Source organism: Eptesicus fuscus, chromosome 14 (genome assembly GCF_027574615.1).
Source record: "Eptesicus fuscus isolate TK198812 chromosome 14, DD_ASM_mEF_20220401, whole genome shotgun sequence".
Classification (NCBI taxonomy): domain Eukaryota; kingdom Metazoa; phylum Chordata; class Mammalia; order Chiroptera; family Vespertilionidae; genus Eptesicus; species Eptesicus fuscus.
The window spans coordinates 8490428-8507781 of record NC_072486.1 but is presented as its reverse complement, the minus strand read 5'-3'; the positions used below and the strand labels follow the sequence as shown (position 1 = coordinate 8507781).

Genomic DNA, 17354 nt, shown 5'->3' with positions numbered 1-17354 from the left:
ATGTCCCCATAAAACTATTGCAGATCTTTGAAATGGGGAAAGTCTACATTAGGCATAGGGACGCTGTAAAAAATGGTCACTTATTCACACAAAAATGCATTCAGTCCTGGGCCCACACATGCTCATGAATACTGACATTCCCATCAGAGGCTGCCTTCTGGGAAAGAATGTTCATAACTCAGAAGTGAAACTTGGCAAAAGCAAAATTGATGGGATACATTGTGCAAACTTCTAAGCACTAAAAAGATGCTAAAGATACTAATTCCTCCAGTTTACCCCTGTATGGACCTCTGGGACTCTGCATTTTATTTTCCATGTCTTTTCATTCTCATTTTTTTCCCCCATATCCTGTTTTATTGCATTCTGAGTAAAGTCTTCCGTTCTGTTTTTCCATTCATTAACTATTTTGTAACTATTTGCACCTGTTGTTTAACCTGTCTGGGATAGGCAGACTAGTCCCTGCACCTCCTCCATGAGGTCCACCCACCTCCTATACCTGGAACCTGTGGATGTGGCAACGGAGAAGTAAGGTAGCAGGTGAGATGAGGAAGGGCACTAATCGGCTGACTTTGAGATGGAAGATGATCATGGATTATGTGTACGTGGGCCAGATGTAATCACAAAGCTCTTATGTGCTGTGCCAGCACAGCCAAGGGTTCGGCGAGCCTGAGGGGGGGGCGGTGAAGGATGTGGAAAAGACAGACGAAGAGAATAAGCTGGGGCTAGGTGGATCTCCTGTGCCTGGATGAGGCCACAGAGAAAAGATCCAGAAGGCAAGCTGGTGCTTTATTTTATAGTTGGAGAAAAACAAGGTAGTAGCCACCATAGTTACAGAACTCACATAGTTCTTGTGAGTTTCACTTGTTTTGGCAGAACTTGCTGCACCTCCCACAGCCCATTAGCTACCCAGGAAGGATCTAGGGAGTGTCATAAGGTCAAGCTTAAATTATGCGAAGAGGGCTGTGCCCTCTAAGCTGGGACTTGTTTGTGGCTTTGTCAACAGGTCAGTCCGAGGCTAAGGCTTAACCCTATAGCTGCTCCCTACACTCTTATAAAAGGAAGAGGGAGACAGAAAAACCAGAGATGGCAGCCTGAGCAGGACGTGGCCTGATTGATGTTGCTGGCTTTGATGAAGGAGGGATGGGGCTATGAGCCAAGGAATGAGTGTGGCTTCTGGAAGCTAGGAAAGGAGAGGAAACAGATTCTCCCACAGAGCCTCCAGAAGGAGCGCTGTCCTGCGGGCACTTTGATTTTAGCCCTAGGGAGACCCTTTTAGACTTGTGACCTCCAGAAGATAATAAATTTGTTTTGTCTTAAGTCACTACATTTGTGGAACTTGTTACAGCAGCAATAGGAAATCAATATACCATTCATTTGAGTATTTAATTTCAACAGTCATATATTTGCTTTCTAAGAGTCTTTTGGTTCTATTTCTCTAGTTTTCTTGGTCATTTTAAAAAAATATATTTTATTGATTTTTGACAGAGAGATAGTTAGAAACATCGATGAGAGAGAAACACCAATCAGCTGCCTCCTGCACACCTCCCACTGGGGATGTGCCCGCAACCAAGGTACATGCCCTTGACCGGAATCGAACCCGGGACCCTTCAGTCCGCAGGCCGATGCTCTATCAACTGAGCCAAACCGGTTAGGGCCTCTTGGTCATTTTTAAGTCTCCTGTTCTTTGCCGATTCCTTCATTTTTTAAAAATGCATATGTAGTTAATTTTTGTTTTTCATTAAACTTTGAGATAATTATAAATCCGCATGCAGCTTTCAGAAATAATGCAGAGATCCATGTACCCTTACTGGTAACATCTTGCAATATCACATCCAGGATATTAGGCATTGACACAGTTAGGATACAGAATATTCCATCACTACAAAGATCCCTCATGTTGTCCTTTTATACCACACCACCCCCTCTTTAACCACTGGCAACCACTAATCTGTTCTCCATTTCTATAACTTGTCATTTCAAGAATGTTATGTAAATGGAAGCATACAGTAAGTAACATTTGGGGATTGTTTTTTATTCACTCAGCGTAATTCTCTGGTGATTCATACAGGTCATTGCATGGATCAATAGTCCTTCCCTTTTTATTGATGAGTAAGTAGTATTTCACAATATTACCACACAGATCGCTTAACTGTTCACATGTTGACATCTGGGTTATTTCCAGTTTTTGGCTATTATGAATAAAGCTGCTGTAGACATTCATGTACAGGTTTATATGTGAACGTAAGTTTTCATTTCCCTAGGAATGAAAATACCCAGGAGTCCAACTGGGTAGTTGCATGTTTAGTTTCTTAAACTGACAAACTATTTTCCAGAGTAGCTGTACCATTTTATATTCCCACCTACAAATGTATGAGGGATCAATAGTTGAATGGATAAATTGTGGTATACTCATACAATAGAATATAATACAACCATAAAAAAAGAATGAAGTGTTGCCCGGCCAGCGTGGCTCAGTGGAGGATGCGGTTCGATTCCTGGTCAGGGCACGTGCCTGGGTTGCAGACTTGATCCCCAGTGTGGGGCATACAGGAGGCAGCCGATCAATGATTCTCCCTCATCATTGATGTTTCTCTCTCTCCCTTTCCCTTCCTCTCTGAAATCAATAAAAAAAAATATTTTTTAAAGTGCTGATTTATGTTAAATGTTGGTGGACCTCAAGGACATTATGTTAAGTGAAAAAAGCAAGACACCAAAATGTCACATATTGAATGATTCCTTTCATCTGAAATAGCCATTGATGTTTGTATGTTTATCTTGTATGCTGTGTGTGACCTTGCTGAACTCATTGGTTGTAAGAGATACTTTTGGTAGATTCTTAGGGATTTCCTACATAGACAATCATGTCATCTATAAATAGGGACTGTTTCATTTATTGCTTTCCAACCTGTATGCCTTTCATTTTTTCTTGCCTTATTGCACTGGTTAGAACTTCCAGCACTATGTTAAAGAAGTCATTATGGCGAGGAGGGATGGGAGGTAGGGTTTCTTACTGCTGATGGCTCTCTACTCTGCCTTTTCTGACACCACCCTGTTAGTGGTAGCCAGGGACTGGTTAGGGTACCTTGTTATAGCCTGGTGAGGGTGGAAATCTAGATTCCCTCTTGACCTTTGCTGGCTAGAGGTCAGGGGGTCCACAATTTTTCTGTGGTTTGGTTGGAGTAAAGCATTTATTCTCTAAAAGTTTTGTCTTGCTAGATTGTTTTCAACTCATTTTGCTAGACACAGCAGGCTTTATTATTACTGTTGTCATGTTTTGTTTGTGCCCATTGGAGCTTTTGGGTTACTGGCTTCTTCAGTTACAAGTCCCAGTGAGATGTGTGAAGCAAAAGGAAACCCAGGGAATTCAGTATCATGTCATGCCTTGGGTCCTGAGGTCCCTGGCTAGTCTGCCTTCTCTCCAGCTTTCAGTCTTCTGTTTGTTTTACATAGAATGTTCAGGGCTTTTAGTGGTAGGTAACTAAAGGATTAGGGAAGCGTATGTCTGCTCTATCTTCCCAGAAGTCAAAGTCACCATATATATTGCTAGTGTTTTAAATTCTTATTTCCAAAGTTATAATTTTAGGTGAGCTAGATCATTGGAATATTAGATTTTTAGTATCTAAGTAAAACTGAGCTTTGCTCACTGTTATTACCATAATTGTATTAGCAGGTGAGTGACAAACGTGGTCTTCTTTGGAGGAGTTGAGAACTGGAGGAAACGAGAATATTGGAGGGTACACTTGAAACTGGTGAGGTGTAACAGCTACGAAACATGGTCTAACCTGCAGGCTATGGCTCATGTCACTGTAGAATCACAGCTGTAGCTGAAAAGACCTTTTGTCATTTTTCCCAGGAGAACACACCGAATCTTTGTGTTCTGCTCCTGCAGCTAGTTCACTCACTTCCTAGGAACCTGTTTGGAGGTCCAGCTCCCGACATTTCTGAGACAGAGGATAGCTTTTTATAACCAGGATTGCTTTATTCATGACTCTTCTTTTCTCCATTTATTCAGCTAATAAATGTTAAGAGGGGGACCATTTCTTTCTAAGCCAAGAATTAGATTGTAACTTCCAGAAAACATTTTTTCCTTCTGATCTTGCTGCTTCTACTTTAAAATCCCATTCCAAGGGTGGCCCTGAACAAGCTTAATTCTTCAATAAGAACAAGAATGATGCTAATACTTACTATCTGCCAGGTTCTATTCTAAGCACATTACATAAATTTACTCCTCAAAACAATCCTAAGACGTAAGTGTTTCGGCTGTCCTCACTCTACAGGCGAGGAAACCGAGGCAGAGAATCAGATATCCCAAAGTCTCCCAGCTACAGAGTGGTGTCTGTTTCCAGAGTCTGGGCAATAACCCTCTAACCGCGTAGACTGCATATGGCCCAGGGCAGACCCTTATGTGTGATGACTGAAATCTAACAAAATGAAGTGTAGTACTTTAGTGGGGAATGTAGGATAAACCACAAATACATGTATTCCTCGAGGAAGAATATGCCAGCTTTTAAATTTAAAAATTTTTTATTATCAACTGTCTCTGCATCTTGCTTGCTCTTATTAAGCTGATGAAACATTTCCAGAGCAGAGCAATTCACCAGCACCGTCATTAAGCTGCAGATCTATCCTCTGTCACAGAGCAAGAATACACTTCAGATCAACTCAAGAAAATAACTTCACAGAAAAGTGTTCACAGAAAGACCCACATCCATTTACCATGCATTCCAGTGCCTCACAGTCCTCTTTGCAACCGCCTAACTCCTAACCCAGCTTCTTTTCATAGTCCAAAAACAAGGAACCACTCAACGGAGATATCCCTTCAGAGCACTGCTGAAAATATATTAAACGTAGAGATATCCCAGATCCCTGTTCCAAAGGTTAAAAATATATTAAATGAGCACAGAGAGAAAATATCCTTAGGAATAGTCTATTATGTTCTAATGAGTTTTTGTTTCCTTGCTTTTGATAATGTCTTCAATTTCTTCCGAGACCCTTCCTCTGTAGTCATTTGGCTCTATCGCATTTAACTTCTTTTGATACTCCAGGGGCAAACCATTCTCTTTGGCGCCCATGCAAATGACCTAGAAATAGTAAAAGAAACAAAGACATCTCTTTTAGTGTTTAACTTGGTATACCACAGCTTTATTTCCAGTGTCAAAGCATGAAATATTCGTTTTCAGATAATTTTAGAATAACTCTAGAATAAACAATTCTAGAACCAAATGGAGATATGGTCACTTCTTTCACAATAAGGATCAATGTGCAGGGAATTTCCAAAGTCACCTGCTAGGTCCTCATGGAATATCAACTCTAAAAATAGTATGATAAAGTATTTTTATATTAAGACAAAAAACTTATTTATAGACTATGCATAATCTTTTAAGGAAAAACATTATTCTTAAAAAAAATTAAAAGTTTATAGGGAGCAGTTTTCGTTGAATCCCAGAGTCTAGTCCACTGATGAATTAGACATGAGGGAGTAAAGGGCAACCGTATTCAGTGGTACTTTTCAGATCCACACCAGGCTAATCCGCTAGGTTACTTATTGGAAAATTCCAGAGCTGGCAGGGAACTGGGCCACCCCTCTGAGTGCCATGTCCTGATTGGGCCTGCTAACAATTCCTAACTTGGGGTTTCTGATAAGGGATGTGGAGGTCTCTACCCACATTTTTTTTCCTGTGCTTGTGGGGAGTGGTTTCCTGAAAGGCAGTGTGACTTTTTTTTTCCTATCTAGGGATGGAAAACATTTCAGCAGTAGGAAATATATATTTTTCCCAATGCATATTGGTGTTCATGTTTTGTGGATAGAAAATCGATTACAAAAGCCCGCATGTAGGAAGAAAATACATGTCTAGATTTCTAACAGCGTTTTAAAATAAAGTTTTAGGAATATAGTTCTATCATTACAAATAAATCTGAACATTGTATTTCAGATAAATAACTATCATTTTTGTATTTAAAATTTTTTTATTAACATGAATTGTTCATGTAGAATTTAAAACACACAAAGCTTTTAAAAAACAAGATACTCTTTAGATTAGTTCAGTGAAAATTAAGAGGAATCCCCCAAAATCTTAATAAGTAGCTTACCTTTTTATACTGGGGCGAAGGGGGAGCACTCTCATAATTTCTCATCTGGTAACTTCGACAGGTTATTTTTTTTCCTTCTTGAGTATAAACATTAATTTCCATTGGGGCATATGTTCCACTATTAACCCCTTCTTGCCTGAAACCAGAACAGCCGAGTTTTAATCATACTTGACTTAGCCAAATTAGTTTACTGGATTAAGAATTTAACTACCTATGGATGTATTTGCTCCCTCTATATTTTGGGATATAGTAGAACATATTATAATACTACCACATCCAAAGTTAACTTAGCATTTCAATTAGAAAACCCTAGGTTTACTATTACTTGTTATACTTCTAACAGATCTCTATATTTGTTTTATGTAAAAACATGCTTCCGTGTAGCTATTTCATCTGTGTATCCCCGAGACCTGGGTCTCTGGGCTACAAAAAGCGGACTGTGTTCTGACAGCGGGAGGGCATCCAGCCGGAGCAGAGCAGGAGATCTCTTCCTCGCTCACAGGTGAGTGAAGTACCACGCGTGTCAGATAATCTGCTCTTTGCAGATCCTACTCATTTCTGCCAGCTTCCTCTGTACTAAATGCTCTGCCTCACAACTCATTTTGGAATTCTAGTTAGAAAAAGTATCAAAGCACTCCTAGTATATTAAAGGTTTTTACAAACTATTATTTCTTTTTACTGATTCAACTGCCACCATACAGAATTAGTTTTTAAAAACTGGCTCTAAAACGACTACTTCCGAAATCAATAAATATATGTAACAATTTAAAAAATCTTCATGCTTTTTTACCATCTGACACTAAGAAGATTTATGTAAGACAAACAGGATGCAAATAGGACTTCCATCTTTTACAGAAGTGATTACACGTCACTCCCCCCCCCCCCCCCCCCGCAATCTCAATCAGAAAGTGTGACCCTCAAGGCTTTTCTGTGTAGGAAATGCACGTTATACCTTTAATGTTAACTCTAAAGTGTAAGGAATATGTCTGTCTGTAGTATGTATATGGTTTTGAAAAACACATATAGATACACATCCTTGCATATGATCCACTTTCGGAATTTGTAATTATTTAACTTATAATTAGAAGCCACCTACTTATCCAGAGAACTTAAATTGCTTTTGTTCATTTTCCATACTACTCCCCACACTTCATCGCCAGGACTTTGAAAAATGGTGGCTATACCTCCATGCCAAGTTTCACTTGTTTTGCCTTGGGAATTGCCAAAGTCAAGCTTAAAATCCTACAAAGAAAACGAAAGTGACATGATCAATATTCTCTTGAACCAAAATTTCCTCAAAAAAGAAAAAAAAGATTTACGTTGAACTTTATGTAATTAAAATATAAACTTTGAGTTCCTTCTATGTGTAAGAAGCTATGGAAAATAGAAAGATAAACAAAAACCCAGATCTCAAGGACTGTATATATTTTTCATATTCTTCTTTAAAAATGAAATGTATACTGAATAGGTACAGTATATTACCATAAACGAAAGGTTTAAGTGGGAAGGAAAATCCCATAATCCCAATGCCTTAACAAGTATTTTCACTTTTGAAAATTACTTCCCAGCCTACTTACAGATAGGTTTTTGACTTAGAAGCAATCACAGTGTACATAATTATTGAAACTGGGTGAAAGCTACATAGGGGTTATAATATTCTTTCTACTTTTATGGATGTAAGGAGTATTGACTAGTATGTATCACGATGTTTGCCCTAAGGGAGCTGGCATTTGAGGGTAATTTGTATACATATGAACACTAATCTAATATTCATAAACTGTACTAATATATCTATAATTATCATAAAAACAACTAACACACTGTAAAATTACTGGGTTCTATATACGTACTGTGCTATGAGCTTTATATGGACTCTCATTTGTATCTTGCCTAATAAACTTATTATACCCATTTCACAGCAAGAAAAACTGTGGCTTACAAAGATTAAGCAACTTGCCTAAGGTCTCATGACTAATAAGTAATGGAGCCAGGTTTCCAGTTTAGCTTCTTTTTTCACAGAGAGGGCACAGTCCTGGGGAAGATGAAAAATCCTTACTTGGCTGTTTGATCTAGGAAGATTGCTTTCCATCTTTCCAGAAATTAGTTCCCGTAATGATAAAGTGAAAAAGGATGAGCTCAATAATAAGTCTAAGGTTTATATTTTATCCTTGTCAACTTTATTAAAAACCTTCTCAGACATTTTAGGAAAAAAATTTTTTTTCAGTGACCAGTACCTTCAACTGGTATCCTGGATATTCTAGGACCAAGTGTCCCATCAGAGGATCTGATAAGAGTTACCGCCACACTAGGAACTGGTTGTCTATTGCTAAATGCAAGAGACAATTTTCATCCTTCATCTTGTCCCGGTTCTCAGCTGCTTCTGACACAGTTAACCACCCTGTCTTGATCTGCTTCCTTCCTGACTTTCAGGTTGTCCCTTGATCTCAATTACCTTTGCCAACTCCTCCTCGACTACCTGGACTTTAAATGTTGGGGTTCCTAAGGGTTCAGTTTAGGCTCTTTTCTCTGTTCATTCAGTAGTTTGCTCAAGACAATCTCAACCCTCCAATAACTTCAAATATCATCTAATATTCCAATCACCTTTTAATCCAACCCAAATCTCTCTCTGGGCTTCAAAAGTGCTTAAAGCAAGCCTAGCACATTCCGAGTACTTAATAAATGTTCATTAATATTGTTCTGCTCACTTGGATGTAAAACTAGCATCTCAAATTTAGTCTGTGCAAATTTAGCTTGATTTCCCCTCCCAAACCTGATTCTCCTCTTTACAAACATCACCATCACCCACCCTGTTATTGCACCAACAACCTTAGTCATCCCTATTATCTCTTCCTGCCTTCAGAGGCAATCACTGTTGACACTGTTACCTCCTAAATATCCCCCCAACGTGGCGTTTCTACTGTCCTTGGGCAGATGATGACTGTTACTTCCGAAATATCCCCCAAACCCACCTCCCTCCACTGCTACCACTCACAGTGCCATGATCGATAGCATGGAGCTTTTTAACTGGGCTCCTGCATCCTCTATTGCCACCCCTACCCCTTCCAAGCCATTTTCCACAGCAACCAGAAGAGGTAAATTAAAGATGTAAATCTGATCTTTCCTTTGCTTCAATTCCACAGTGGGTCTTCTCACGCTCTCAAGATAAAACCAGTCTTCTCTGACCTGTGGTCCTGCAACAGGTGGCCCTTCCCTACCTCTGCAGCCCTCATGCTACATCTCCTTCACACACTCAGCTCCAGCCTCACCAGCTGGGGACCCAGCTTCGCTCCTGCGTGAGGTCTTCTGTACACACCATTCCTTCTCTTTGTTTCTTCCCTCCCCCGATCATTCAGGTCTTGGCTTAAGCAATCACATTTTCAAGAAGAGCTTTACTGAGCATTCTGGTTAGGTCAGGTCTCCATGTCATACACCCTTATAGCACCTTGTATGTCTCCTTAAAAAAATAAAAAAGGCCACTTTTTTAGAGCAGTTTTAGGTTCACAGCAAAATTGAGATGAGGGTAAAACTCGGTTTTAAGACTAACCATACCTGTAACTGGATAATCATTTTCTTGATAGCTTTTCTCATCATCTCAACTATCAAGTATCTGAACTTCTTTCCCACATTTCGGGGACTCCCTACCTTATGCACCTGGGGAGTAGAGTGCCAGAGCCCAACTCCCAGTTTTGAAGCTTTGAACACCGGAAGTTGGTTCTCCCAGCTTTGCTTGGGCATGTGGCCAAGATGTAGCCAACCTGGACTCCCCCCCGAGTCTTTGAATTATGCCCAAGGACAGCAGAAACTCCACCCTGGTGGTGGCGGCCACATCTGGGTTTCAGGATCTGCAGGGGTGTAGTGACAGCAGCAGGCAGGGTCCAGCACAGATGGCGCTGGTGATTCGTGAGGCAGTGCCCACGTTTACCCAGTTCAGCAGGGGGGCAGCCCTGGCCTCCTGGGCTGCTCCTGTCTGTGACGCTGGCTGCATTACCATTGCTATCCCTCCCTTTATGCCTGCCTGTTTTGTCAGCTTTGTGGTCCTGACTTCCTGGTCATTCTGTAAGCTCTCCAACAGCCTTACAATGCATTCCTTTTCTGCTTAAATCAGCCACTTTCTGTTGCTTGCAACCAAGAACCCTGATGATGACAGCAGAGGCCGTGTTTGTTGAGTTCAACAAGCAAAATGGTTTTGAAACGTAATTTGTCTGCGTGCTTCTCCTCGATAGCCTGGAAGATCCTCAAAGCAGCCAGCTCTACTCAATCACCTCTGTGTCTCCAGGTAAGTGCTGGAAAAACATGCAACTAAGAACCCGACGATGACAGCAGAGGCCGTGTCTGGCCGAGTTCAACAAGCAAAATGGTTTTGTAACGTAATTTGTCTGCGTGCTTCTCCTATAGCCTGGAAGGTCAAAGCAGCCAGCTCTACTCAATCATCTCTGTGTCTGCAGGTAAGTGCTGGAAAAACATGCAGCTAAGAACCCCGACGATGACAGCAGAGGCCGTGTTTGTCGAGCTCAACATGCCAAAAGGTTTTGTAACATCATTTGTCTGCGTGTTTCTCCTAATAGCCTGGAAGGTCCTCAAAGCAGCCAGTTCTGCTCAGTCATCTCTGTGTCTCCAGGCAAGTGCTGGGGAAAAAGGAATGAATGGACTGAACGGAAGAGCATGATGTTTACCCAGATTGGCTCCGTTTCATCCAGCCACTTAACTGAGCACAGCCCTCACTGGGAATAAGACATGGTTCCAGCTTTCAGGGCCTCTCAGGTTCGGGGGACGGTGGAGGGATGACAAGAGACAGGAAAACGGACTTTTACAAACGAGGTGACAAGTCCGGTAGCAAAGATAACCTACAGAACAGAAGGCAACTGATTCCCTGACGTGGGTCGGAGAAAGCTGCTCCGAGGTGTCCACGGAATGGATTCAGAGAGGCTGTCCCTTAAGTCAGTGGACGAGAGGCAGCCAGAACTGGGCAGAACGAGCAGCTGGTGGAAATGATAAGACAGGGCAGGGGAGCCATGGCGGCCTGGGGGCGCCGTTGCTGGGGTGGCAGCGCTCAGGAGGGGGCAGGCACAGGGCCGCGAGGGCGCGGTGGGCTGGCCCAGGAGGGCCCATCGGGAAGATAAGCCGCACTCTCATGGGTGAGAGCTGCGTCCCCGGCCCCCTCGTCAGTGGGGTGGGCACCACGTCGCAGGGGCCGGGCGGGGGGCACTGACCTGCAGGCGGGCCACGCAGCAGTACGCGGCCGAGGGGTTTCGGAGGTGGATCCGCTCGGTCAGCAGGTTGCTGCCATAGGCGAAGTACAGAAAACTCTCCTCCTCCTGGCCCCCCAGGTCCTCGCAGCCCGAGCTCGCCATGACCCGCCGGACGCCCCGCGCCAGCAGCAGGGGTAGGAGGAGAGGACGACGGCGCTGGCAGCGCGGCCCCGGGCGACCCCAGCTCAGCGGCCGCCGCCCCCGGAGTGAGGGGAAAAGTTGGGAAGTGTGGGCCGGGCGAGTCGGGAGCGAGCGCTCTTCTGATTGGCTGTCGGCCCCAACGATGCCAGTCGCCCCTGCTGATTGGCCAAACCCACCGCCCTCGATCCACTTTCCTCTTGGACTCGGAAATGCTCAGTCTGGAGGCGACCGGGGTCTGGCTCCTCATTGGGCACGCCTTCTCTGGTCCCGCCTCCGTGGTCAAGGCCGCCTCTGATTGGCGAGTGGTCGGGCGCTACGCGGAGTCAGGTCAGGTCGCGTGGGCTCGGTTCGGCGGCCGCGGCGCGGGTCCCCACCAGGTTTCTCCCTCTCGGGCGTGGGCCGGGGGCGGGGGGCGCGCGTGTGGGTGGTGGCCGTGGGTGCGCTTTGGGGGGTTCTGGGCAGATCTGAGGCGAAACAGCGGCCCTGGCTACGACAGCTTCCTCCCCCGGCCGCTCGCCTCTGGCCCGGTTCGGATGAGTCGGCCGGGACGGGGCTGTTCACCCCACACGCCGTTCCCCGCATCCCCAGCCCTGATGGCCTCCCTGATACCTTTCCTAGGGACCCTTTGCCTCCTGGAGAAGCCCCTCTGAACGTCTCGGGCTCCCTGCCCTGCGGAAGTGCTGTGCCGGGTTCCAGTTCCGACGCTGCCGGTTGGTGTAAGTATTGTCACGAAGTGCACAAACCCCCGTGTAAAATAAGATGTAAAAGTATTAAAACAATGGAATAAAACCCTATCTTGCTAACTTTGAAGCGAAGGTATTAATATGAACTCAGGGCCTAGAAGCAAATCTTCGGCACCCAGATTTTGATCCCTAAATACCATTCTCCACTAAAAGGTACATGGAGAAGGGGCTGAGGCCCGGACAAGAGCTGGGAAATGTGTGAGTTCTTGGGATATCTCCTGACAGGAAGTCGGGAAGTATCCAAGAAAAAAGAGCATCTTTTATTTAAAAAAAAAAATTTTTTTTTAAATATATCTTTATTGATTTCAGAGAGGAAGGGAGAGGGAAAGAGAGAGAGAAACATCAGTGATGAGAGAATCATTGATCGGCTGCCTCCTGCTCGTCCCCTACTGGGGATCAAGCCTGCAACCTAGTCATGTGCTCTTGACCATAATCGAACCTGGGACCCTTCAGTCCGCAGGCTGATGCTCTATCCACTGAGCCAAACCAGCCAGGGCGAAAGAGAGGTTCTTTTTAAAGGACCTGGGAGCCAGCTTGACGGAATGCCCACTGGCCAAAGTTACAACAATTTGAGGCTCAAAAATAATGACTGCAGTTGATCGAAAATGTCGAACATGTAAAAGTCATTTCCTGGAAAGAGTGAGCCAAATCTTAAAAAAACAATTTCTAGAAACCCCCATTTGCCATATTACTGGTAGTGACTATTACACCAGCTCTTTACTCCGAAAAGCGGTAAGTGAAGAAAATAAACATTTGTCCTGCCTCTCTAGTTGCAGGTGTATTTCAGAGTAATCAAATAGCCCCAGTTGATGTGGAAACAGCTGTTCATGAAACCATTTGGTGGAAGGGTGATAGGGAACAGAATATTAACATGTGCACAATTATTCCCCAGGAATTACTTGCTGGTCATCAGGGGGAAATCATAATGACTGTGGAAAGATGTGGCCTCTCCCATCTTAGCCTAGATGAATCTTACCACCACTGAACGTGGGCCGTGACATTTTTGTGTCTCCAGCATCACCTGTGAGTTTTGTTTCCAAAAATCTTTAACTTCAACATCATAAAGCAGGAACTACAGGATTGAAGGGGGAAAAAAATGACACCAAGAGGAAAAATCTAAAGCAAACGATAGGACGGACTGCAGAGCAAATAGCTTAGCCTCTTAAATTAAGCCAGTGTCATTTAATGAAATAAAGTCCTTCGCTGCTTTTGCTGGGCTGCTGCTCGTCTGGAACCATGGTGCCCTCGCTGTGGAAGGGGCTGGTGGGCGTCGGCCTTTTTGCTCTAGCCCACGCAGCCTTCTCCGCTGCGCAGCATCGTTCCTACATGCGATTAACAGAAAAGGAGGATGAATCCCTGCCAATAGATATAGTTCTTCAGATACTTCTGGCTTTCGCAGTTACCTGCTACGGCATAGTTCATATTGCAGGGGAATTTAAAGACATGGATGCTACGTCAGAACTAAAAAATAAGACATTCGACACATTAAGGAATCACCCATCGTTTTACGTCTTCAATCATCGTGGTAGAGTACTATTCCAGCCTTCGGATACAACAAATTCTTCAAACCAAGATGCATTGTCTTCTAACACATCCTTGAAGTTACGAAAACTTGAATCACTGCATCGTTGAGATTTTTACAAATCATAACAACAGGACAGGACACAGAGCTGGGATATTGGCGTTGGGGGTCTATAAAACACCTCCCCCCATCGATACTTACCTTGATCTTTCAGACCTAATTTTTAAAAAGTTTATGCCCCTGGTTTTTATACTGTTAAATCATTGATGCAGTATAAAATAGCTATGAAATGAATCTTGGATCTTTTTTTCCCATTTAAAACAAAGAGTTCTTTTTCCCCATTTAAAACAAATAGGCATCTTTTGTAAAAGTCACTGTTTTGAACACATTTCCTTGAAAAAAAATGTTGATGTGTTTGTACTTGTTTTCTCAGATTTCGTTTCCTTTGCACTACAGTTTTTAGGACCCTTTTGGAAACTGACTGCTGCATTTTGCTGCATGAATGATAATAAAATGGTCTTCAGCTCTTAACAAGTGGACTTCCCTGCAGAGATTTAAAAAGGTGACATCAGTTTTTGTAGGCCCTCTAAAAAGGGGCTCTGCTTCAGGAGTTACTTGCCAGATTTTAATTTATCCCTCACTTCTCACCCCACCCGACTCCCATATACCTTCTAACGTCAGCTATCTCGTGGCATCACTGGAGTTCCGTGTGCAGTGAGCAATTTTTGTGTCAGAAATTCTTTGTCATAACAAATGTACTTAACAAACTCAACTCGCTGTAAAGCTACTTGTATTCTCTTTGTTTATCTGTAAAAAATGTCCCTAATTGGTTATGTAGTGTAAGAATGTTGAAGATACACCAAAAAGACCCTTTGGGATTTAATTATCCTGTTTATGTAGAAGAAGAAGAATCACTGAGGAAAACTGATTACTTGTCATTAGCCAGTTTAATTTATTCAAATTCTGTTATTTTATTGCATACTATACTAGTGAATTAGTAAAAATAAACTTCTCATTAAAGGAATTGGGCCCAAAATGGTCTAAACATTTGGAAATACTATCTTTAATTTTTTTTTTCATTAATATCATTTAAGAATTTTTTTGTGGCTTCTGACTTGTAGCAGGCTTACAGTTTTCCATCTTCACTGTATGTTGCTGAAGATGATACAGAGTAGTACTTTTTTAGGAACAGTAATTTTAGTTTTAGGGAAATTTGGCTAGCCTTTTGATCTGCAGAAAGCTTAACATTTCTTGGTAGAGAAATTTTATTGAATTCTCAGGTATGAAAACATTGCTTATGTGGAATTGTATAGATGTAAAGGGAATAACTATGCAGATTTGAAAAGGAAATGAGCTTTAGGCAAGAATCATATGATGCCCTTAGGCTTGATGGCATTTTTTCCACTAGAAACGAACCTTAGCGCTTCTGTTCTGCCTGGAGACACAGCCCCAAAGCGGGAGATTATTTTGTCATTGGGCTTCTATTGTTTTATTTAGTTTTGTTTTGCCAACCTCGTCTGCCTGTGGAATACTAGCTCTGCTCTCTAAGGAGAACAAAGTTGGAAATCTTCTGATAACCTAGAATAACTTAGAAGTGCGTTAAAGAGGTGAAGTCGGGGGTTAAAAGTGGTGATAAAATCAAAACAGTGTGTTCGAAACAGCTCCTTATATTCCTTGGGGATGACTAGATTCCCAAGGGCCTCTTGTTGTCTTTTCTTGGGGCTGTGTTCCTTTCCTAATAAGCTTTCAGAACAACTTTATTAAGATATAACTCACATTCCTTATAAGTCACCCACTTAAAAGGTACAGTTCAGTGGTTTTGTAATATAGTCACTAGTTGCGCAGCTATGACCACAGTCAATTTGAGAACAGTGTTATCTGTCACCCCCAAAAGAAACTGTAACTCTTTAGCAGTCATCTCTCATTTTCCCCAATGCCTCCCAGCCCCAAGCAACCACTAATCTACTTTCTGTCTGATTTGCCTCTTCTGGTCTTTTAAATGGATTCGTTCAATATTTGGTCTTTCATAACTGGCTTCTTAAATACAGCTTTGTTCTATGGAGAGTGAGAACTTATCTTGAGAACTGTGACTGCTGTGAAAGGAAGTGTGGTTGGTGAAATCAGTAGATGTAAGACGAAGGGTCAAATTTTATTTATAATGCTATAAAACAGTCCATGACTACCTAGGGTAGTCCCAAAAATGTGATGCAAGCTAGTTCAGTCTGCAGTGGACTATTGAAGGCTCTCTAGAATATGGGAAGACTCACTTCTTAATAACCAGGGAACCAGCTACATGCGATGGGCTAATAACCCATCTGCACAAGTGCAGATGTATGAATCAGGCCATAATGCCCTGTAACTCCCTTTTTCACACGTCCTCCATCCAAAAATGGCTTCTGTGGTCAAAGCTGGAAAAGACTGTGTTGTTCACTTCCTCTTGGAGAGTCCAGAGTCCATGACCACAGGGAGGAATCTGAGAATACCGGTAATGAAGAAACCTGCTGCGCTCTGTTCAGTCCTGACTTTCCCAAACCTTTGGTGTCGGGAAGCATGTTACCGAGCATGTGGGAAATGCCTGGATTTTTGAAGGATGATTGCTCGGTTCTTGAAGAATCATATTAACTAAACCCTTAAATTATCCAGAAAATTGAAGACAAGCAATGATGTTAGCTAGATGTTATTTATTGGTTTAATATGATTTCAAAGCCATTTGTTTATGACTTAAACGAAGTTGTTTTAACCTATCTGTTTATGGCCTAGCAACTTAAGATGACAGCTTATCTCCTCTGTTGATAAGCTGTTAGCAGCTCATCTGCTAGGGACCCCGCTGGGGCTTATCAATAACATGTGGAGAAGCGACTATAGCTATATTAGTATTATCTATAGTCTTAGTTTTATAGAGTATTTAGATGATACATACAGTATGTGAGGACTATTCAAGAGTCAGTCTGGGCAAGGCGCACTTTGCTGAGCTAGCGCCCTGAAGACCTTGGGGCATTCCTGTCTTTGTGAGGCGTTGCCTCACAGACAGTGGTGATAAAGCTTGCAGTGACCCCTTTGAGGAATCATCCTGCCCACTACCACGTTCCTTAGCAACGTGCTCTGGCAACAGTGGACTTCTCATTTTGTGCTGGCAGCTGGAAGTCAGCTCCAGGTTGGTTAAGGGTGGCCCTCCCCAGTGCCTACTTGTAGAAACAGGTCCACTTCAGCTAAATTTGGGCATTATTTCTCTCACTTCCCCTTGCCTGGATAAGAGTATAATTAACCTAGCATTGCTTTGGCTTAAGTTACTACCTTTTTAAGAGACGTTATCCTGGATGCTATGCGCTTGTGACATTCCCTCAATGAACCGGTGTTAAATAAATGGCTGGCAAAGACAAAATTAGTCTCTGAGCATAATTTTACCGCCAAAACAAAACACTAGAGAGGGGAGAATTCCAGATCTTTGTGCTGTTCTGGTTTGCTGCTGCCTGGCTTGGTGGGTGATACAACCTTTTATCACAAATCCAGTCCTTGAAATGTTACCAGACAGGGAAGCAGGCCCTGAGCAGGTCTGCCTCGGGCCAGCGGGTAGTGTGTGGGTTCTTGGCTTCATGTAGAAAAGAATTC

At 42.8% G+C, this 17354-nt stretch overlaps 2 protein-coding genes across 3 annotated transcripts; one reads left to right on the top strand and one right to left on the bottom strand.

Annotated features, from left to right (window-relative positions):
• Positions 1-4505: 4505 nt before the first annotated feature.
• On the bottom strand, positions 4506-11441 carry GGCT (gamma-glutamylcyclotransferase). 2 transcript variants are annotated; one of them, XM_028154925.2, is made up of 4 exons: positions 11301-11441; positions 7187-7332; positions 6091-6226; positions 4506-5081 (listed from the first exon to the last, which is right to left on the bottom strand). In XM_028154925.2, exons 1-4 carry the CDS (start codon positions 11439-11441, stop codon positions 4938-4940), a joined length of 567 nt encoding a protein of 188 aa, XP_028010726.1. In that variant the 3' UTR covers positions 4506-4937. The 2 variants fall into 2 exon arrangements, with proteins under 2 accessions (XP_028010726.1, XP_008145821.1); XM_008147599.3 differs by lacking the exon at positions 6091-6226 and having other exon boundaries at positions 5024-5081.
• A 231-nt stretch (positions 11442-11672) lies between these two features.
• On the top strand, positions 11673-17127 carry LOC114233824 (ER membrane protein complex subunit 5-like). The gene is made up of 3 exons (XM_054725910.1): positions 11673-11857; positions 12099-12196; positions 13116-17127. The coding sequence occupies exon 3, from the start codon at positions 13460-13462 to the stop codon at positions 13853-13855; it is 396 nt and encodes a 131-aa protein (XP_054581885.1). The 5' UTR covers positions 11673-11857; positions 12099-12196; positions 13116-13459; the 3' UTR covers positions 13856-17127.
• Positions 17128-17354: the final 227 nt, after the last annotated feature.

What these genes read in the sequence shown, in the direction of transcription:
- GGCT (XM_028154925.2), bottom strand. Translation starts at nt 11,441, where the DNA reads ATGGCGAGCTCGGGCTGCGAGGACCTGGGGGGCCAGGAGGAGGAGAGT. An exon ending in GCTGCGTGGCCCGCCTGCAG is followed by an intron (nt 7,333 to 11,300) that starts GTCAGTGCCCCC and finishes TTTTCTTTGTAG; the next exon opens with GATTTTAAGCTTGACTTTGG. An exon ending in CTTCGCCCCAGTATAAAAAG is followed by an intron (nt 5,082 to 6,090) that starts GTAAGCTACTTA and finishes TACTATTTCTAG; the next exon opens with GTCATTTGCATGGGCGCCAA.
- LOC114233824 (XM_054725910.1), top strand. Translation starts at nt 13,460, where the DNA reads ATGGTGCCCTCGCTGTGGAAGGGGCTGGTGGGCGTCGGCCTTTTTGCT.